General features: G+C 38.0%; 5 protein-coding genes across 9 annotated transcripts in view; 1 reads left to right on the top strand and 4 right to left on the bottom strand.

The window, feature by feature from the left end:
• The window catches only part of LOC6641088 (myb-like protein H), an 80,542-nt gene extending 79,864 nt beyond the window's left edge, over window positions 1-678 (bottom strand). The window contains exon 1 of one of the 3 annotated variants that reach the window (XM_023175330.2): window positions 481-678. The gene's annotated coding sequence lies outside the window, so the exon portion shown is untranslated. The other 2 variants (XM_023175329.2, XM_023175331.2) reach the window with 2 other exon arrangements.
• Window positions 679-3,512: 2,834 nt separating this feature from the next.
• Window positions 3,513-7,106, top strand: LOC6641512 (SET domain-containing protein SmydA-8). The gene is made up of 5 exons (XM_002064051.4): window positions 3,513-3,819; window positions 5,264-6,309; window positions 6,397-6,519; window positions 6,590-6,783; window positions 6,847-7,106. The coding sequence occupies exons 1-5, from the start codon at window positions 3,802-3,804 to the stop codon at window positions 7,065-7,067; spliced, it is 1,602 nt and encodes a 533-aa protein (XP_002064087.2). The 5' UTR covers window positions 3,513-3,801; the 3' UTR covers window positions 7,068-7,106.
• Window positions 7,107-10,104: 2,998 nt separating this feature from the next.
• LOC6641487 (uncharacterized protein CG1552) lies at window positions 10,105-11,225 on the bottom strand. Of its 2 annotated transcripts, none has more exons than XM_002064053.4 (3): window positions 11,016-11,225; window positions 10,827-10,941; window positions 10,105-10,570 (listed from the first exon to the last, which is right to left on the bottom strand). In XM_002064053.4, the coding sequence occupies exons 1-3, from the start codon at window positions 11,167-11,169 to the stop codon at window positions 10,321-10,323; spliced, it is 519 nt and encodes a 172-aa protein (XP_002064089.1). In that variant the 5' UTR covers window positions 11,170-11,225; the 3' UTR covers window positions 10,105-10,320. The 2 variants fall into 2 exon arrangements, with proteins under 2 accessions (XP_002064089.1, XP_015034082.1); XM_015178596.3 differs by having other exon boundaries at window positions 10,788-10,941.
• A 1,219-nt stretch (window positions 11,226-12,444) lies between these two features.
• On the bottom strand, window positions 12,445-14,531 carry LOC26528942 (cell wall protein DAN4). Of its 2 annotated transcripts, none has more exons than XM_023175289.2 (5): window positions 14,248-14,531; window positions 14,107-14,154; window positions 13,953-14,043; window positions 12,645-13,883; window positions 12,445-12,580 (listed from the first exon to the last, which is right to left on the bottom strand). In XM_023175289.2, the coding sequence occupies exons 1-4, from the start codon at window positions 14,381-14,383 to the stop codon at window positions 12,686-12,688; spliced, it is 1,473 nt and encodes a 490-aa protein (XP_023031057.1). In that variant the 5' UTR covers window positions 14,384-14,531; the 3' UTR covers window positions 12,445-12,580; window positions 12,645-12,685. The 2 variants fall into 2 exon arrangements, with proteins under 2 accessions (XP_023031057.1, XP_015034110.2); XM_015178624.2 differs by having other exon boundaries at window positions 13,813-13,883; window positions 14,248-14,524.
• Window positions 14,532-17,309: 2,778 nt separating this feature from the next.
• LOC6641488 lies at window positions 17,310-19,476 on the bottom strand. Its single transcript, XM_002064054.4, has 3 exons — window positions 19,012-19,476; window positions 18,059-18,179; window positions 17,310-17,487 (listed from the first exon to the last, which is right to left on the bottom strand). Exons 1-3 carry the CDS (start codon window positions 19,199-19,201, stop codon window positions 17,364-17,366), a joined length of 435 nt encoding a protein of 144 aa, XP_002064090.1. The 5' UTR covers window positions 19,202-19,476; the 3' UTR covers window positions 17,310-17,363.
• Window positions 19,477-22,644: the final 3,168 nt, after the last annotated feature.

Genomic DNA, 22,644 nt, shown 5'->3' on the forward strand with positions numbered 1-22,644 from the left:
CCCCAAAAAAAAGGAGGCCAAACAAAACAACGGACCGAACCAGCCAAATAAAAAAAGAAAGGGAAAACAAAGCAAACTAAATTTGAGGCAAATATTTGCCTTGTGTGTGTGTTTCAGTGTGTGTGTGTGTGTGTGTATGACAAAACGCGACATAAATGTCCTTTAATGATTAATAACTTTTTCACTCCTTTAGGCACACTGTCAGGACACAGAACGAACGTTTGGTTCGAGTCAAAAGTGGGTTTTCAGTTTCACTTATATTTATCTTCTTTTTTTTTTTTAAAAACAAAAAAAAAATGGAACCCCCCTCAAAAAAAAACCAAAAAAAAAAAAAAAAACAACAACAAAAAGTAATCCAATAAACGCTTAACAACAACGATCTTTAGACGTTTTCACCCCCCTCTCTCTCACTCTTTCTTAACCTCCGCACCCCGCTCGCTTCGTTCCGGCACTCACACGTGTTGACAACTTTCTGCTTACGTTTACTTTATGGTCTTTTTGTCTTTTAACAACAACGTTGTTGAAACACGTAGATTACACACGGACGTTCCGTTTCGACGTTTCCACGTTGTTCCGTATTCGTTTCGTCTCGTCTCGTCTCGTTTTGTTTCGTTTCGTCTTCCTAGTGTCGGATCTCTCTGGGAGCGACCTAATGTGTGCTCACTGCGAAAGCCGGTCGACGACTGTGCCAACTGCTGGTCGTGTGGTGAATTATATAAAGCATTCAGAGTCAGTTAGCCTTTCGGTTCGTCCATTCGCTGTCATCGGTTGCTTTTCGTGCCAACAAGAGCTTCGGCTTAAAGCACCACCCCCTCAACCATCCCTCCACCATCCATCGTCATCATCATCCTTCTCTAGTCTATATGTGGCACGTGAATTTTTGCGCTGCGCTGCTGCGCTGTTTGTTTTGAGTGGGATTTCCTTATTGCTGGGGCATACAAAAGCCGGTTGTTTCTTTCCTCTTCCTCCCCCTGCCATTTTCTGTGGGTGTGTGTGTGTGTGTGGTGAGTTCCTTTTTATTCTTTAGCCTTTGTCTCAACAGTGCAACCCGTTGCCGCCATATGGGCGGGCTCTTCATATCAAATGACAACCTGTCGCGATTAAGAATAAACTATAGCACCAACTTCAGTCTCAGCATCAACAACAACAACAACAACAACAGCCTCAAAATCAATATTCAAATTCAATGTCAATATTTGCCCAATATTTTCAATTTATGACCAAACTTGGCAAATTCAAAAGTGACACAAAAAATCCTTTGATAGGCCATCAAAAAAAATCCGAAATCTATTTTCAAAAATGTCGATTGAAAATGCTATTCGAAAATGCAGCAAACTCTTACAAGATTTTCATTTACAAACCTTTAAGGAATTAGAATGCAAGTCATAAACTATATTTATTTACATTCGATTAAAGAAAAATTTTGTGCTATAAGTAATCCAACAGATTAAGTAACTCTAGAGGACACAAATTTCTTTGGATCCCACAAAATTGTGGAATTTTAGTTTGGTGGTAATCCTGGAATGCGACTGATCCGGTTACTAGAAATTGGCAAAATGTCATATCCAATGAGATGATTTTTCCCACCTGCATGCCATAATTCTGTTCATTGTCAACGGAATTAAGCGACAGTCAGACTTTGGTACAAGAATTTCGAATAGAATAGACCATATCCCATACCTAAGGCAATTGAATCAACCTATCGTTGCACTTGGCATCAACCCGCCTAGTTGATAGGCCCTGTAGACAATGGATCTAAGTTGTGTGTGACATACTTGCATAGAATTTTTGTGATGAACACTTACACTGAAGCGACACCCTGGGGTCTCGGGAGTGACATTTATGCTGACACCGAAAATCATCAACAACAACAACAGCAACAAAAACAACAACGTATCACAGCTTCACCCACCTAAAGGCTGTTGCCTCGTGGCAACTTGACTGGCAAATATTTGCCGCATAGGCAAACTCAGTGTGCCATTGCCACTGGCAAGTATTTGTTGCTTCTTGTTTTTTGGTGTGGCGAGGGGGTGGGGGCGGGAGGTGAGTTCGTCTAGTTTCCGCTCCAGATCATAAACAAAGCGAAAGCGTGCGAGTTTATGTACAATATGCATTTTGGATACCGTTGCATCAGCATCAGCACTCGGGGCCTATTTACATTGCATACTTTCGGGCGACACCAGCTAAATCAAGGCAAGGCATTTCGCAAGCTTCTCAACCAATTTTTTTTCATGTTAATTTTTTTATTTGTCCCCGCCCAGTTTGCAATTTATGCTTCTAGCCATAATTTAGGAATTTACCAGAGGCAAAAAAGGATTCACTTGTAAGTCAGATCCTTTCCTAATCAGGCCAAAACGACTACTACTACTCCCATTCCCGAATTGTTTCTTAAATATTAAAAAATAAAATCTAATTTAAATGCCACGACATGAATATATATATATCTATATGTATAAAGCTGCATATTCTCATGCTTAAATGATGATTATTTTGAGCACTCTTGACAGGGCCATAAAATCAAATTGCATAAAATATTCTCTTGACTGCAAATTCCAAAAAAGAAATCAAAAAACAACAAACGAAAGCAATGGCAAACAAAAACACACAGGACTCTCCAGGATACAGGGACCTCCGGACCCGGTAACTTGTTAAGCCGGCTTAAATTGCAAATGACAGCGTGAAAATGAATTAGATAGAGAGAAGACCAGAAAGAAAGATTGAGATGAAAAGAGATAGAATGGGAAAGAAAGAGAGAGAGAGAGAGAGAGAGAGAGAGAGAGAGAGAGTGAAAGCATTTCATGCTGACTGAAAATCAATTTAATTTTATTTATTACTCGACTGCTCAAAAATTATTATATTTGCTAACCAACAAAAAAAAAAACAAGAAATTGAAACAAAGGACTTAATTTCAAGCTTGAGGATATAAACTAAAAACTCGCAAAAGGAAATGAAACCACGAAACCTGCTCAAAGTTATTACACACACACACACACACACGCACACACACAAGAACCTCTATTTAAGATTAAAAGTGACTAAGCTCAAAAGTAACCAAAAATAAATAAAACATTTGACTAACAAATAATGAAATAAATAGAATGTAAATGGCAGTCCAATGAATACGATTTTAATTCAAAGTGTTTCAACTATATATCACTTAATACATATTAACCAATTTGTCAATATATAGGTATATATATTTAAATTAATAGCCACGGGTGGATGCAACTCTCTAATAGGCCCCCAAAAAATGTGTGATTCGTGCCAGACCACATACTTGACAGTGGCATTGAACAAGTCGATTTTTTGTCTTGACTTGATATGATGAAGATGATCGCTTGGGCGATGTGATGGCTGAAATGCTTTCAATACCATCATAATTTGTTTTTATAAATAGTCGAGAATCGAGAGTCGTGAGCTTCTTGAATCTATGCCAACTGAGCCCCATCCATTTGGCCATCCATTCTACAGAGAGACGAGACGAGACGAGATGAGACGACAACTCACCAGTTGCAGTCTGTACGTTGCCGCGATTCGAACAACGCGTGGACAAAGGCCTCTCGGTCTTCCTTTCGTTTTTTTTGTGTGTTTTTTTTTTGTTTTTAATCTGATGACACATTTTTTTTGTGCGATTTACAGGCATAATTAATTGACAAGTTGTTAAACATATCTATTAACAGAGCCCTGGCTTTTAAATTACTCATGCAGAGCGAGCGTAAAAAAAAAAAACCAAGAAAAAAATAAGCGACAACAAAAAAAATTATCAATTAAAAGCAATTTAAATCACACACGTTGAAAACGATGCCCGCAAGAAAAAATGTAAAGACCACAGGTAGAGCCGGTGTGTGTGTGTGTGTGTGTGTGTGTGTGTGTGTGAGGGGGGGGTGTGGCCTACAGGGATAAGGGGTCGGGATGGGACATAATTAAAAATTAATTTACCACACATCTGCATACATAGAATACATTTTTTATATATGTGTATAATACATATGCAACTGAATGAATTATTTACGTTCCGACATTTAATGACATGACAAATAAACCAAATGAAAATATAAATTTAAAAATTGTTTAAAAATTGGAAAATCAAATAATACAAGGCCTAAGGAGAAACTGTGCTAAAGACGTGAGACGTGCCTCATTAAGAAGAAAATGCCAATTTTTTTTGTTTTTATTGCAATTAAACCTCAATCAAAATGTACATATACAAAATATTCCAACAATGAGAAACAAGCAGAGAAATATTTCGAAAACGAATAACAAAGTAAACCAAAGCGAAAGCAAATTCTTTACATTATAGTCAAAGCAAACAGGCAAAGACAATCCAAAAAGATACCCTATAAAAAGGCAAACTATATACTTTTACTTTCAACTTAATTGTTTTAATTTGGTTTTTGAATTTTTTGGGGAACATATTAATAAATACAAATATCTAAATGGGAACCAACAACCTTCTCATATAAATAGCTAAGAAAATATAGAAGAAATATCTTGATAGATCAGAAATATCTTCACGTTTTTGTAGAGTATATACCTGAACTAAATTTGTGGACTAGGGTATAGCTGTGAACCTAGATAGATCTCGCATCTATTTTGGATACAGTTGAGCAAATTGTTCCCGTACAAATTGTTTCTAAATGGAGCTCACTGTGCCAACCACTGAGTTTTTTCTCCTCATAGTCGTCGCCGTCGTCGCCGTCGTCGTCGTCGTCGTCGTCGTCGTCTCTGTCGTTGGCTGGGGCGGTGGCCAGGCGGCATTTGTTTTGTGTTTTCTATATACCTATTTATTTTTAACCAAAACGCAATGGGTGTGAGATGAAATGAAAGCATCCTATAAATAAGTCGGATATATATGAATAAATCTGATATGCAAGACGATGGAAGAATAAACAAAACAACATATGATTGCAATTGAAAAAGTTGTCTTGGTTATCTCTTGGAATCTCTTCTTGTGCAACTTAAACTTAAATATTTGAAATAGTTAGTGACACCTGTTGAACCTGTTGTCAAATGCTGAGTGCCATTTAATTGCTGCCTGTTGACAGGGTATCAGAGACCACCCACCCATTAACCCACCCATCGAACAAAAAAACAAAAAAAAAAAACCAAAAAAGACCAAAGACCTGTCCCATGGCTGGGGGTGATTAATGAACGGAACGGAACCGAACCAGGGCATGGGACAGCAATTAGAATACAATTAGCAGGAAATATGCCCCATCGCCATGGCCACTAATGAGCATTTTACTTGCATACGGTTTTCCAGCACAGCCACAGTAAGGGCAAGAAACATCAGCGGCACCACCAGACACAACGTCAGCCCCACCAAAAGGCTGAGGTGGACGAGGTGCAGGTAGAGGAGGAGGAGGAACCACTGGTAATTCCCGCATTTCGCATTGAAAAATCTGAGATCTATGGCCGTTATTTGGTGGCCAATCGTCAGCTGGAACCTGGTGAATTGCTCATCACTGAACAACCCCTGGCCATAGGTCCGTGTGTAAGCGGGGATCCGGTGTGTCTGGGCTGCTATTCACCCGTGACTTTGGATGCCAGCCAATATCGTTGTTCAGCCTGCGGCTGGCCACTGTGCGGCAGCAAATGCAAGGGTTTGGATACAGCAGTGGGTCACACTGCTGCCGAGTGTAAGGTCCTTGCTGGCCGACGATCGCTGGCTGGAGATCTATTGACACTTGGCACAGCACCTGGTCAGGTGCGGGATCTCTATGAGCTGATAATGATTGTACGAATTCTGCTTTTGCGCCAGAATGCACCCGAGCAATATGCTCTGGTGATGCGCATGGAATCGCATAGTGAGGAGCGTCGCAAGAATGCCACCTTGTGGCAACATTACGAGGAGAAGGTGGTACAGCGACTGATCGAGCTGTGGCAAATGGGCGATTTGGCCGAGGCGCAGCAGCTGCATGAGATTTGCGGCATTCTCGATGTCAATTGCTTTGAAATTGGCCAGAACGGGGCCAAGGCGCGAACGCTATATCCGAGCGCCTTTCTGCTCGCGCACGACTGCAGTCCGAACACGGCGCACACCGATGATCCCGGCACATATGCAATTTTGCTGCGCACTTCGCGGCGCGTGCACGAGCAGGAGGCGTTGACGCTCAGCTATGCGTACACGTTGCAAGGGACCCTCAAGCGGCGCTCCTTCATGCATGAGGGCAAGCTGTTCTGGTGCCAATGTCGTCGCTGTGCCGATCCCAAAGAGCTGGGCACCGATTGCAGTGCCCTGGCCTGCCGCTCCTGCCAATTGGGTTCGATTCGAGCGGTTCAACCATTGAAGCAGACAGCCGACTGGGCGTGAGTAGCTAATAGCAAAAACAATTCTAAACTCCCAACTCGAAGGGTTAAATGCTTAATACAAATACAAACCCAATCTTTGGCCAGCTGCGATCGTTGCAAACGGCAAGTGAGTGCCCAGGAAGTGGAACATCAGCTGGATCGCATCAATAATGATCTGGAGGCCATTGATGTGCATGACATTCCGGGATTGGAGAACTTTCTGATACGGTAAGGCAAAACGAATACCCAACCAGCTTCAGTTTACCCATTCAACATTGTTTCCCCTTCCCCCTTTAAGCTATCGTGATGTATTGCGGCCCAATCATTATCTACTACTCTCGGCCAAATATTCATTGTGCCAGATTTATGGTCGCATCGAGGGCTATTTACTACCCCAAATGCAACTGGAAGATATAGCCCGCAAGGAACGCTATTGTCGCGAATTTTTGGCCATAGTCGATGTGCTCGAACCGGGCTTAACACGTCTACGAGGTGAATAAAGTTACTTTGGCCAGCCATTTTTTGTATAACTCTCCTCTTTGTTTCCGTTTGCAGGACTCATAATGTATGAACTGCATGCCCCAATTATGATCTTGGCCCAAATAGCCATCCAAAAGGGACAAATTTCGGCCAAGGAGTTTCAATGCCGCATCAAAGAGGTCATCAAATTGCTGCAGCAAAGTCGTGATATACTTAAACTTGAACCCCAAGGATCCAATGAACATGAAATGGGCTCAGCAGCAGCCGATGCACTTATCAAAATGGGTTCTAAATAACTTTTATCCCAAATAGAAATTCGAAATTCAAACAGCAAACAACGATTTTCAATTAGTCAACATTTGCAATTAAGGAAACTCAAGAGTCCTTTAACCAAATAGCGCGACATTGAAAACAAAAGCATTAAGATCCCGAGCTTTCGTTGGTTCAATGACAATAATTTCTAGTCGAAGTAGCCAATAGCATTCCAACCGACCTAGGCAAGAGCAAAGCAAATAAGTATTAAAGAACTTTTTGCTCCAAAAAGAAAGTTTCAAATGCAATTCAAGCAGGAGCGGACTTTTTAGTTTTTCAGTTAGCTTTTAAGGTAAGTATATATGTGAATAAGTGACTTATTTTGGTTAAGGAAAAGTAGCTTTATTCTAGAGATGAGATTTTAATGGATTCTGCAAGCTCTAAATAGATTTTTAGATATTTTCCTTTAATTTTGTTTCACCATTTGAGTCAATGATGCGGACCTTGCCTTGCGGGTCGCGTTAAATTTGAACTTTCTATCACAATGTTAATTAATGAACATTTTTGGCGTTGTGTCATTGAAGGTCGGGAAAGTTTCTATGTTGCTGTCCATTGCACTCCAAATCCCACCTCCTCCCCATCCTCCCCCAATGGACTGGTAGATGCATTCGGTTGACATAGAATGGTCGAACTACTCACCAAATGCTGCAACTTAACTTAATAGCCATTGTAGTCGTAAAATTCTATAGCTAGAGAAATTCTATAATAAACTTTAGTTTTTGCTAGCTCTTGTCACAAACTCTGATTTAATGTTTTTGAGCAAATTGAAGTCTTGTTTCACATTTAAGTAATGAGAAATTTCAAGAAAATTTCTATTATACGTCTCAGACATTATATTTTGCATTAAAAAGCAAAAACAAAAGTTTTATATATGTTCTTAACTATCTTAAGGCTCAAAGTATGAAGCGATTATAGGCCAACACATTTTTGTTGGTTTTGTTATTTGTCCATCATATTAAATGAAAATACATATGTATTCAGTTATCAACTGCCTGGCCGAGACAGTTAACGACTAAGACACGCCTTTGTTTTGCAAGCTGCTTATATAAATCTGTGTGTATATAGACTGCATTTATGTATTAGCACGGCCATAAATAGTGTGAGGTGTGGGGTGTGCCATGAGAGGGAAAGGGAGATGGAGAGGGGGAGGGGGGGTAGGAAAAACAAAAACAAGAAGCGGCAACAACTAAGAGCGTACGATAAATATAAATTGCATTGTGCAATAATCTTTAAAGTGCAACAAAGTAAAAACAAGAACCAAGAAGCTCCCACAAGCTACAAGGACCTCCAATACTACAGTGTGGCGGAAACTCATTGCAAAACTCAATTTTCAAGTGGATTTTGGCCAAAGTATTTAAGGATACTCAATTTGGAAAATATAACTAACTTGCTGATGATATGAGATAAATAATAATAAAGTAGAAAATGCTAAAAACCATTAAATTAAAAAGTATATTCAACTTTTAAAGACAAAAATTTAAATATTAAGTAGATACAAATTGATGCGAATGAGCCACTGTGCGCCTTTAGATACACACACACACACACACACATATTACACATACATGCAACACACATAAGGACAACACAATGAGGAGCTGCTGCATAAAGCCACATAAAAAATAAGACGACGCTTGGGCAACAGCTAGAAAGAAGAAAGGAATTGCAATACCAGGATATAGCCGACCACCCACCACCCACAGCCACCCACTCAACCGAATAGAGTGAACGCTCTGGCAAAGGCAAGGCAAAGCACAAAGCCAAAGACATTGACGTGGCAGCAACTGGGATAAATGCACATACATAGGTGCATGCGACACACCACTGATTCCCACGGCAACACAAACAACAACAACAACAACAAAAAACAAAAACGGGAACCTAGAAAGGATCAAACAAAATACACAAACACACTCACACACACACACACACATAGACACAACAAAATGAACGCATTCTAGTGACTGGTAATCGTTTTGCAATTTACTTTTAGTCCATATTGAGCTCAATTTCCTTTTATTTTTGCTAACAACATTGTTGCCAGAAGCAGGTAAACGGAAAAGTATTTAATTTTTTATTGATTTGCAATTGCAATTAATTAAATATCAACCAAATAGAGGTATATGAAATGGCGTGTTAGCCAGGGTGAATCCCCTTTGAATTCGCCACGCCACTGCCCCATTTTGGTGGCAACATTATGGCATCTAGCGGTGAGCCGAGATGATATCCAAGTATCTTTTATATTTACTTCTATGCCACATGCAATCAGCAGGCAGCAGGCAGCAGCTGTAAGGATAATGCAACAGCAGGAAGCGGAGCGAAGAAGCAACTGGCAAAGGCTGCCTGGCTGGCTATCAAAAGTGTTGCTTATTAAAATAAAATTTATTGCTTGTTTACAGATAAAAATGAAGAAGCAGAAGCCACTTGCCCCATTGCTGTGTTGCCACATAAGTGTTAAAACGATAAGCTTACATACATGAATACAAAAAAAGAAAGAGAAAAAAAAACACAGTTGCCACAACAAAAAAGTCAAGGCGAAACAGAATTCTGCCAAGTGAACCTTAAATATGAATGCAAATAAGCAATGAGCGGCAATTTCTGGACTCATTGAAATACTTGTGACCCTAACTAATGGAAGAAACACGAATCCATTGGCCACTTACTCAAAAGTCACAAAAGGAGAAACTCAAGAGAAAAACTTTGCTTCAATTCAGCGAAAGCAAAAATGAAAATAAATCAAAAATAAAGACAAGCCGAAGCCATTCAGTCCAAGTCAAGGGTCGCTTGTCTAGACAAGTAGAGGACACAGATTTCCGAATGGTCCTTTTACAAATACACTCCTTGCAGTCCTTTCTACGAGGGCTGTATTCAATTCTTGTTTTTTTCGGTAAATATATAATAAATATATATAGATCTAGATAGACAAAATCCATATATAAAATTAGTTTAGAATTCTGTAAAAATCTGAACTTTGACATCCAAGAAAATGGGGGGAACTGAATTTTGTTCTGAGGTTTTGGCTTAGTTAAAACTTCTTCTTGTTTTTTTTTTCTCAAAGTTAAAGTAAATCTTCATTTACTCTTTTTTAACTGTTATACTTATTCTTAGGTAATAGAAAAAAAAGAAAAAAAACAACTATATATATATGCTCTTAGTTGGCTTTGCTTAAAACTCTTTGGCTAGCCCTCGCAATTTCACAAATCTCATGATTAGTGGACTTATTCTATGACATTCGGCTTAGTAGTTATTGTAGCCAAATTCGCTGAGCAATGTGCTGCTAGGACTGTCACCACCAGAAGAGCCACCGCCGCCGCCGCCGCCTCCCTCTTGCATATTCCGTAGCATCCGATGACGAAAATGCATTGTGCGCAAACGTTGCATGCGCCTCTTTAAATTGCAATAGACCGGACAGCAGTCGGGAAAGGGTTTATACATCAGCTCATCCTCATCGCCCTGTTCGCATTGCTCTGGCAATATGTCCAGGCAGCTGAGAGAGAGAGAGAGAGTGAGAAGGAGAGGAAGAGAGAGAGGAATGGAGCATTAGATCAGATTGGGATTAAATAAACATGTTAGTGTTATGTACACATGCATTAAGGCATTGAGAGAAGAGGCGAGGCAAGGCAAGGCAATTTCGTCTCTCTTGGGAATCACATGCAAAACTAAGTAGAATAATTATTAATGAAATTGAAATTTGGATCCACTACTCATTCGGTCTAGACAATTTTTCCACTACGAAAATAGACCTGGAACGTGGTATTATATGATTATTCTCGCAAAATAGATTCGAGCACAAGCTTAGCAGGACCAAACGTCGTGGCAGAAACTTCGATTGCTCCCACATGCAGCGTCGATAGGTGCCTAAAAAATGTATATAAAAAATGTCTCTTTATCAATGGAATTTCATTCATTTGGGCATAGTTCATCATACTTACGCAACACACTATTGTCATTCTCACTGGAATCCTCCTGATGGTTGTTATAGTTACGCTGCAATTGATAATGCTTCATATGGAACTGGCCGAAGCCTTCACAGCCAACCAGGGCCAGGCCAAGCACCAATAGAATTTTCTCCAACGGCTGATACATCTCTGTCTATATCGACTGGCGTGTGCAAACTACGCGCTAAACTCACACCACACAGACCAAAGCCACACAGAAAGTGGGCAAAACAAGAAAAACAAACAAACTACAAAACACATTACGTATACGCAATGTATGATGGACTTGTTTTTTTCTCTTTCACACTCCCCAATGCGAGTGTGTGTGTGTGTGTGTAGCTAAATTGGCGTTTTCGCTGTGACACTTGATTAAATCAAGAATAAAATTGCAATGCAAATTTTGCGTTTTACTTGCGCGCCCATGATTAATGCCCCCTAAACTAATGCCTTCTACTATATACATACATACATACATATGTATGTACCAACAGATCAGTTCAGAATATTTGTATGTGGGCGAGCGTATCCACAAATTGTGGATAAACCGTTTGTCATAATAACCCTGCCTGCCTAAACAATACAAAAATAAAAAATAAATAAATAAAATAAACAGCAACAAATAATGTCAAGTGCAAGTTGAGCATAGAATCAGCCATACACAAAAAAAAATGGAAAACGTATTTGCATAAGAAATAGAATGATAAAGAAGGCACATAATAAAAGAAATAGTAAAAAAAAAAGAAAACTAATACATTCATTTTTCCTGAATCGAATAATTAGAACTTATTTTTAACTGACAAAATAAAAGACATCAAGCAAATTGCTAAGTTTGTTTCAAGTAACAAAAAAAAATGATTCTAAAAGATCCTCCGCATACAGATAGATTAAGAGTGGAAGCTTGAAGCATAAGAAACTATCTGACTGAAGATAATATTTTCAAATTATATCTCGACTTTGTATTATCTTCATTCTTCTTTTGATTTGACTACTTTCTTATTTTGATTAACATTTCAGTCTAGACTCGTTCTTTTCCTTACGAAAATAAAGCTTAAGATGTATTCGTTTACGTGGAAACAGACATTTTATAATTTTTTTAGCTTTACTTATAAATCATAAGCTTCTTTAAACACCCTTGGGAAAATCGACTTTTTGTTGGTAAAAGAAATTTCTTTTAAAGTCCTCGCTCGTGCCACAAACGGACTACAGCAGACCGGACCCTACTGGACTTGGGTGGGCCATGTAAGAGGGATAAAAACGTAGCAGAAGAAGGCGAATTGCATCTGGACGCTGTAAGTGTTGTTGTGGGCGTGGTTTATCAACTCATTAGCCTGGCTTTTACCCATGTACAAGTAGCTTAAAAGCTTTTTCTAAAACTTGCGACCAGTTTGAACTCCCTTTTCAAAAAAGCAAACTAAACGGATAATTAAATGCACACTTTTTTGTCGTATATTTTTGGATTACCTTTAATTCTAGCCCCAACACCAGCTTAACAACATTTGTATCTACATACTACAACGAATGTATGTTTGCGAATGGCCAAGTCACCCTCATCTGTTAATCTGTAAATATTTTACAAATTAGTTATTTATTATAAGTACAATCATATAAAGTAAGTGTGTGTACATGTATGTAAGTATCTCAGTCCATGGTGCACAAACGAGTCATCATTGGGACCAAGGCCAGCCAAATGAGTACTGGAATATCACAGATTCCGGTTCGAATGTTGAATTAAATATTTCTGTAGATGGTTTCGAAGAAGTTGTCCAACGTCTTTTTTCGGTTGATCCCTTTGTTGGGTTAAACGTAGTTGAATCGGAAACTAAATCACTAATTGTCTCTACTGGAAGTTTAGTAGAAAACTCCAATTCGGTTATTGAATTTAAAATTGCAGAAGAATTGGCCCAAAGACTTTCCTCTGTTGATCCCCCTCTTGGGTTCGATGTAGTTGAAGGCGAAACTAAATCACTAGTTGTCTCTACTGGATGATTGGTAGAAGACTCCAATTCAGTTGTTGAATCAAAAATTGCTGATGTTGATTCAGAAGAGGTTTCCCAAGTACTCTCCTCTGTCGTTGGATTGTATGTAGTCGAATCTGAAACTGTCTCTACTGAAAGTTCAGTAGAAGACTCCAATTCGGTTGTTGAATCAAAAATTTCTGATGTTGATTCAGAAGAAGTTTCCCAAGTACTCTCCTCTGTCGTTGGATCTAATGTAGTCGAATCGGAAACTAATTCACTAGTTGTCTCTACTAAAAGTTCAGTAGAAGAATCCGATTCGGTTGTTGAATCAAAAATTTCTGATGTTGATTCAGAAGAAGTTTCCCAAGGACTCCACTCTGTTGTTGGATTAACTGTAGTTGAATTGGAAATTATATCACAAGTTGTCTCTATTGGAAGTTTAGTAGTAGATTCCGATTTGGTTGTTGGCTTAGAACCGGGGTCCAAGGGAAGTTTAGTTGAACTAGAAGTAGTAGTAGATTCCGATTTGGTTGATGTGGATTCCGTTGAAACTGTTGAAGGTGTTTCTTTTGTTGGCTTAGAACCGTAGTCCAAGGGGATTTTAGTTGAGCTAGTAGTTGTAGTGGATTCCGATTTGGTTGATGTTGATTCCGTTGAAATTGTTGAAGGTGTTTCTTTTGTTGGCTTAGTAGCGGGGTCCAAGGGGATTTTAGTAGTACTACTAGTAGTTGTAGTAGATATCGTGGTTGAATTGGGTGTTGTTACTGAACTCGTTTTCCAGTCCGTCGTCGTCGTCTTGGGTTTTCTTGTCGTTGTTGTTCTATATTGTTTACCTGTGCAGTACAAGTCCTCGCATTTTGGAAAACGGTTTCTTCCCGCATAGAAGAGATCGCAATGGTCTACCCTGTGTTTATTATTAGAATGTAATCCAATAAAGAATTAAATACAAATATGATTTTCTAATTTTGCTCACATTAATCTGCTTAGCTTGCACGTGAATCTGCATCGTTTGTATGTGGGTGACATAAAATATTGTATCTCACAGATTGGATAGGAGGACTTCGCTGTGTGCAAGAATGGACTATCGATTAGGTAAAAGTTTTCAATTACAGCTGAAGAAAACTTACCACTTTTTTCGAATTGCTGACAATACTTGGATAGCGGTCTGTAGCGGTCTATACAAAATGGACAATCACCGATAACGAGGGGGCGGGAGAAAGAAGAGAAAAATATAGCGTGGATAGGTAACTAACTTCAATGTTACTAACTTCCAAAGAAGACGCCGCTAGCGGACGATGACTGGGATGCAGCTGCGGCTTTGGCTTCGGCTTGGGCTTCGTCCTCGGCTGAGACTGTGGCAATTGCTGCCACAAGTAGCAGCATCAGGGAAAGTAAAAGTTTCATTTCGTTGCCCGCTAATACTCAAAACTTTCAGTTGAAAACCCCTAAAAACTTCTACTTGCAGTTACTTTGAAGTTTTGGCTTATATGTATATATATACGTTTGAATGTGTATATTTTGAGATATTTTTATTATTATTTTATTATTTTTGTAGTCTCCGCGTTCTATGCTTTCGCTCTCTCATGCAGGCAAGGTCTGTAAGCGGCAAAGGTGGTGGCGGCTTTTATTTATATACTCTCTAGCAACTGTCTGCAAATCGTATAAATAATTTTGTTCTTCTTCCGTGTTCAGGTTTTCTTTTTTTGCACATTCTCATCGCCATTTTTGAAGTATGCACTAACGAAAATGATTACAAACTTTCGTAAATGACATCGTAAAAAGTTAAATAAGTTTTGCCAGCAAGCGGGTAAAACGCCACGATAAGTGCCAGCAAATTCCATGCGTAATTGCATTCTGAATATTTATTTGCCGCTCAAGTTGGTAGTTGAAACTTCTAAGAACTAGAGCCCTTTCAATGTACATACATACATACATACATATATCTGTGTATATATATACATATATACCAGGACACATTATTCAGTTGTGATTTATGCGAGCGACGCGAGTATAACTTTCCCCCACTTCTGCCCACTTCTCGCCTCCCCCTTTATCATTTTTGGCCATGAAGGATGGGCACAAAATTTGCAGGCGACAAATTTTATTCAGAGAAGCATGAATATTAGCCACAACGATATTTTAGCTTTCCTTTACGTGCAAAAGTCGATCTCTGCGAGGGGCAATCTGCAAGTTTTTCAAACAAAACACTACAGAACGAACGAGCCACATAAAATGCAGCAGCAGTTTAAAATATTCAGAACTCGACTAAAATGACAACTATTTTCAAATTGCCATACAGATAAAATGCTTGTTACAGAATTAGTGTCTCTTTCGCCTTGTATTTCATTTTAGATAAGAATTAAGGGCTAATTGCATTCTAAAAATAACCACAATTTTATCGCAGAATCGTAACTCTTGTTGTTTTAAACTTGAAAAACACATTTTGGGTTTAAACATAAATTTCATAAAATGCTTGGCAATTATATAAATGAAATTTTAGTTAACTTCAAAAAAACATAAAAAAATCTATATATCTTATGATAAAACACAAAGGCGCCGTAAATTCTATACACCGCATTCAGACAAAGCCAAAGTCAAAGCCAATTTCGGCCGCCCACAGTGGGCGGTCCCCATGTTGGAGGTCCGTGTCAACTACAACCAAGAACCAGAGCCAACTATATAAGAAATAGCACCCACCGTCACTTCAGCACCCTAACACTCCAATCTATTCTACAGTGGGATCAAATCATGTTCAAGAAAGTCGTATATATTCACTGAACAGATAAATAGAAGACCACTTTCGATACATTCATTCTGTGTAAATAATGAAATGAATAAAATAAAGAATATATATATTCAAACCTAATCAATGAATTTAATGCACAAAGAAATGATTGAATACTTGTCTTGTACTTGTTTTCCAATGTATTTAATTGTTTAAGTCAACTTTAAAGTCGTACATATTCATTTAAAACTTAGCTTATTCAAGGCATTTCAAACACACCTAAACCTGAGCCAGCCCATTTGTGTGGCAACACAGCGTATACGTAATGCTAAAACAAAGACTTGTAACATATTTACCAGAGATATTATCACGAATCCCAATTGGGATTAGTCTGCAGACATTGTTTGAAAGTTTGAAAAATTTAATTCAAAAACAAATTATTTGGTTATGCATCCCACTGTGCCGGAACTCTAAAGAGACATGCTCTGTTTTATATTTAGAGCGGGCAACAATTAAGTTTGTAAAAAGTTAAAAGTTTTCCAGCGACAACATTGTCTGCGACGACCTTTTGTTTAGCAGGTGGTTGTTTTTGTTGTTGCTGGTGTCGTTGTCGTTGTCGTACCTTTTTTTGGCGATTGAAACGAGTATCTGTAATTGTGGCCACGACACTAACTAGATTGAATTAGGGATGAAACCAAAGAAGACGAAGACGTTGTCTGCCAGACAACGGAGGTGTTCAAAAAAGGCGTAAACTGTATTTTTGAAAACACTTTCAACTAAAGAGATCTGTTAGATACACCCAAACAAAACAGGAAACAAGAAAAGAAAACCTCACGAATATCCAGTCGGTGCGTAAAACAATGGATGCTGTCCGTCGATTAAGTCATTCTCCCTGGGTATTGGGCAATCACATACACACACACACACACACACACACACACACACTACTATGGAACTTTACTCAATGGTCTTGTCTGGTTTTGGTTTCGGTTCTGGTCTTTGGTCTCTGCTCTCTCCTCTGGGCACCTTATTTTTGGGCTCAAGGCAATTAGAATGCTAATTTGTATGCAAATATTTGTAAAGTGAATGAAGTTAGGTTCTTGTTGCCGTATCCGTAACCCCAACCGTATATCTATGCCAGCTTCGGTTGAGCTTTCATCCTTCACCATCCTTTTGTTCATTTGTTCTTTATTATGAACACGAGCTGTTGGCGGAAATAAACTAAACTAAAAAGCGCTCGAAAGGAAAAAGTGAAGTACAATAAAGGAAATTGCCAGCAGGTTGGCACACAAATTAACGAACACTACAAATGCTGCTAAACCACTTATCATCATCCCTTGAGACACATAACTCTAAGAATGAAAATGTCTCTACGACAATTTCATTCACTTTTGCCCTTCCCCCCCGATTTGAGAATTGCAATAATATTGATAATTTAGAATTTCTAGAATTTATTTCAATTACATGTATATAGGATATAAAATCAAATATATATAACTACATTAACTTATACATTCGGTTGTCTTGAAATCAAAGAGAACAAATACCAAAAAAAAATGTTATTAAATATAATCTGAAAGTTAAACATATAAAAAAAAAAACAAAAAAAAATAAAACCATATATATTATATAATTACAATAATTTTTAGGGACTTCATTTTAGAATTGTTGCTCGTTGCCAAAGAAGGTGAACGTCTCATTGCAGCGGATCTCATAGCAGTCCGGGAATGATGTAAAATGTCTTGATAAGCGCAAATCGAAAATAAATTCACAATATGGATAGCTGCAAATACACAACGAGCAGAGTAAAGAGTAAAGAAATTCAAGGAAAACATACAATACACATACACATATATATTGTAGAAATGGAAAACTTTTCACACACACACACACACTTGTTCCTTTTTCCCTTTCCTTTCCTTTCCTTTTCTTTTTTTCTCCTTGGGCTGGTTATGGTAAATGTTATTTTATTTGTTTTTTACACCAAGCAACTAGCTGGCAGCCATTTTAATTGTTATGCAATAGCACAACCTTACCAATAACGCCCTATTCATTTGCCCCACCCACAAACTACTCCCCCCCCTCCCCCTCTCCACTAAGCCATGGCATGGCTGGATTCGGTGTGTGCAAGCAACAAAAGGAATAAAATCAAAAATAAAAATACAAATAAAAAAAACTGGTACAAGTTTATTTTAAAATGCAATTCACACTAGTAAATGCATAAATTGTGTATATGTAGATGTGTGTGTGTATGTGTGTGTGTAGATGAACGGTTAGATGACTTCACTTGTGAAAATGGAGTGAGTGAGTGACTGAATGACTGAGTAAACAACATTCTAGATTGCATAACTTACACTGGCGGAAACCAAAGAAAACAACGATATGTGCAGAGTATCCCAAATGGACGCTTAAATTCACCATCTGGCGCTTGTATCGAACCGGAATTGTGCTTCCTCCAGCATTGGGAAGCCCAGCCTGAAATTAAAGACAAATCGCGTCAAATCGCTTTAAAGCCAAAAAAAAAGTCAACAAAGAAAGGAAACAGATCACATAAACTGCAAAACCATGAAAAAGGTTCCAGTTAGATAGATTCTAAGAGTATAAAGAATTAGAGGACGATTGGGTCGATTTAGGGATTGAAAATGTACTAGACAAAATATACAGAAAGAAAGTAGAAATTTATAAACTTAGTTAGTTGCATTAGACTCAATCAATTTGATTATACAAAATCATGCAGCAGTAAATTTGAATTTTATATTATTAACAAGTTGTTTCGTTTCGTTTAAACGAATCACAAATTTTCAAAACTAAAGAATCTCAAACTAAGCTGCCAATCTGCTTTTTACTAAAAATAAGCAGTTTTTGATTTTGAATGGTGATAATTAGTAGTTTTATTTTCAACAAAACTCTAATTGTAAGAGCTTCTTAGAGAACCAAAAAATTGACTATTGTCAAAAATTGATATGATTGTTTTCAATTTAAATACGGCGTATACGTTATATTTATGATGCCTCAATTGAGAGCATTAATTGCGAAACGCACAAATTACGCCGCATAAATAACATATGCAGACAAAGATATTTCAAAATCACTCATACGCACTGTTGTGTGAGCAGTCATAATTAACATAGCGAATTCAATTTCCATTATTAGCACACACACACACGCACACTCACTCAACATTCTGGTATGCATAATTTCACATGGGGGGAGGGGGGGGAGGAAAAAGAAAAATAAAAATAAAAAAAAAGTATTTTCGCTGTTTAATTAGTTTTGATTGAATTGGTTTTTCGAGGGATCTACGTACTTCCATAATTGTAATCACATAAACAGCATAAAATTAATAGCAATACAAATGTAATTGTTGTTATGCTTTTGCGTGTATGAATTGTTGTTGTTGTTGTTGTTTTAGATCTTGTTTCATTTATCGATTTGGCCATTGCACAACAATCATAAACACAATCGTTGTCATTCGTTAATGATTCAAACTCTGCCATATGTAAGATGATATGATGGTGGCTTATTCTCTTCTCGTTTTGTTGTTTCTCTGTTTGTTGTGTGTTTTGTTCTATTTAATTTACGATTTTCTTAAATTTCGTTTGGTTTTTTTGTTTGTATTTTTTGTATTTTTTGTAACTGCCGCCCCATGCGTCGGATGATGCCACGAATATGCCGAAAATGCGAATAACCAAAACGCGAATGAGTGTAGGCATCCATCGCGTAACACCCGCAACCCAGCAGCAGGCAAACCAAAACCGAAAACCAAACCCAATAAAGCCAGCCAGCCAGTCAGCCAGTCAGTGAGCCATTCATCCATTCATCCATCCACACCCACAGTAGCCCAAGACAGCCAGCGGCAGCAAATCAAAATGAGGAGAGAGCAAACACACAAAAAAAAAAAAAAAACGCTAAAGAAAATATTTTTATATACCCTGTAAGCAAGAGGCAACAACAAGTGCATATCAAGAATTTGAAAATCTGTGTACAATCTGCAGGTAATTCAACTTCCCACCATGCTAATTTCCTTTTTAATGCAATTTAATTAATATTTTAATTAATTCTGTAAGTTATTTCCATCTAACTATCACAGGGTAACAGAAAGGTCGTTCCAATGATGTGATTCTAATTCCTTGCGCCTAAATTGATGCCAATTGATAAATTATCGCATTGTGTGTGTGTGTGTGTGTGTGTGTGTGTGCTGGTGTGTAGCAACCCCCTCCCCCATCCAACCCACACCCACACCCACACCCACACCCACACCCACCCATTTAGAAGCCCCTGCCTTAATATGATTACAAGTGAGACAAACACTCATCGCATCCTCATTCCCATTACCATTTCAAATTGCCTCGGTTTCAGTTTCGGTTTCAGAATCTTTTTCTTCTCTCTCATTTGCTCTGTCGTTGTCTCTATCTCTCTATGGTTTCGCTGATGAAATTGTTGACACCTTTTGTATGGCTCAATCAGTCAGCCGTCTGTCTGTTCGTCTGTCTAACTGACTGACTCACCATTCCTGCCATATGCCAAGAAGGAACCATAGAACCATCTTCACCTTAGACAACTTGTCATAAATTTGTGGTAGGTTTTATTTTCTTTTTGTTTTTTTTTTTTGTCATTGTTTTTGTTTTCTGTTTTGTTGTGCACTTTGAAAAATTGAATTTGAAATTGCAAATGAATAAAAGAAACGTGTCCTCAAGCTTCTGAAAATCTATACTTACGTATATGTATCAAATAAGTTAAGTTTGGAGACGTAAAACTGAAACACATGAAAGTTAAATACAATTTTATGATTTTAATTTCTGTAGTAACATCGGATGCGTTTACATCCATTACACCCATAGGGTAAAATGGTATATTAAATTCGCCAAAATATATGTAACAGGTAGAAGGAAGCTTTTCCGGCCCCCTAAAGCAATATATTCTTGATCAGGATCAACAGCCGAGTCGATCTAGCCTTGTAGCCTTGTTTGCTTAGTAAATGCGCTCATTTTGTTTGTGTAAAGATTTTGCCACGCCCCCTTCCGCCCCCGTAATTTGAAAAAAACTCGATTATCTTCCGTAATTTTCTACCTTGTGCAATCAAATTTGGCGCACTTAAATTTAATACTAATATCAAAATATCAAATTTGATCAAAATCGGACAAAAAACAGTCGAGTTATGCATATAAACTTTTTTCCATAAGGCCAGAGTTGGCCGTTGGCTGGTGGGGGCGCTAGGGTGCTCGTAAGATGGAGTGAGCGAGATACTAACTAAGATATGCTTGTAAAAAGCATGTGAAAATGCATTTGTTTAATAAATTTGAAATATTTGCTTTACTGGTGTATGGTATACCTTAGTCGGCGAGACGACTTACTTACTTCATTTTTATTCCCATTTGATCTAGATGGTAGTCTCTATGGGTTTAATCTGATGACTTATTCAGTCCATGAACTTAGCCATAGGCTTTAGTCATTATCGAAGCACTCAATGTACTATTCTTACATCTACTTAGCAGGAACTCGATTAGATGCTATATTCAAACCACTCTTTGACCACTGAATCATTCAAGTCTTACACAAAATTGATCCTTTATCCTTTCGAAAAAGCTTTAAATATTTGAACGAAAATTGCATTTAAGCACATTTTATTGACTTGTTAGGAAAATCAACACCCAATTAACAAATAGCTTTCTGACCGAATACTTCAATAAAGATATTGCTTACATTTCCTAGGGCTTTAATTAAATACATTTCCAGGTCCTTTCTTCTCTACAGTTATGAGAATTGTGAAACTTAAAGTTTCTATATTCAATTGGACTTTAATGGTTAATATACTATAATAAATAACAAATAAGTTAAGTTAAATTACTATTTTGGCTTTGCTGCCATTAGTATTTAATCGTATTTATCTACTTACTCCAAAGAAAGTTTTACTTCTCGTCACTTCATTTGATACTTGTTCGTTGTGGTGGGGGGGGGGATGGAAAAAAAAAACCACAAAAGCTATCAATGGGCGGGGATTGGGGTCGGAAAGGGTCGAAAAAAGCAAACCAACCTTGCCCAATTACCTGGGAATAACTGGGCATACCAATGTAAGCGAGCCAAAAAGCAATTCACTTTTTGTAGTAAACAAATTTGAAACACTTTGTTACGAACGTCATTTTTTTCGTTTTCTTTTTCGTTTGCCTGGTTAAAAGCGGATATATTCCTGCTATGAAGAGAGGATGGGGTGGGGAGGGGGTGGAGGGGATATCCTCAACTCACGCCAACTGGGTAACTACCTGGCAAAAACTTCTCAATGCTGCTAACAGGCGCAAATAAATCGTTCGACATTTATAAGCCAGTCAAAGTTATGCCAAAGCGTTTGCTGAAATTTGTGTACTGCTAGCATGATGGGTTGGAGAAGGGCAGGACGGAAGTTTTGGCCGGGCTAAAAATAAGATAAATTATGTGGCTGGTAGTCAATGGAGCTGTTAACTTGCGCACCTGAGCCGACCCTTATACACATACATTCAAATACATAAACATATATACGTATAGACGTGATGGGGTTAAAAGGGTTCACCACCAACTCCACAAAAACTTTCAACTTCATTTTCTATTTCTTAACGATTTATAACTCTTTCCCCTTTTTGCTCAATTATTAAAGTTAATGGGGGTAAGGGAACCTATGTAAATCAATATATATCGATTACAAAATCAAACTTAGACTGCCATCTAAGGAACTTAAAAAGTAAAATTTAAAACATATTTGCATTCTATATACATACGCTTGTTGTTGTTATTGTTGTTGGGTTTATTTAAATGCACAATTAATTTGTTTATAACTATTTTAAAATAATCTAATTCCCAGCTATGCTGAAATTGCCGTAATTTGCCAATCAACATTGAAACAAAAGACACGCACATTTCAAAAACTACGCGTTGGCATTCCAATTTTAAAACCGCCTCCCCACCGCAC

The sequence above is a fragment of the Drosophila willistoni genome (genome assembly GCF_018902025.1).
Source record: "Drosophila willistoni isolate 14030-0811.24 chromosome XL unlocalized genomic scaffold, UCI_dwil_1.1 Seg141, whole genome shotgun sequence".
NCBI lineage: Eukaryota > Metazoa > Arthropoda > Insecta > Diptera > Drosophilidae > Drosophila > Drosophila willistoni.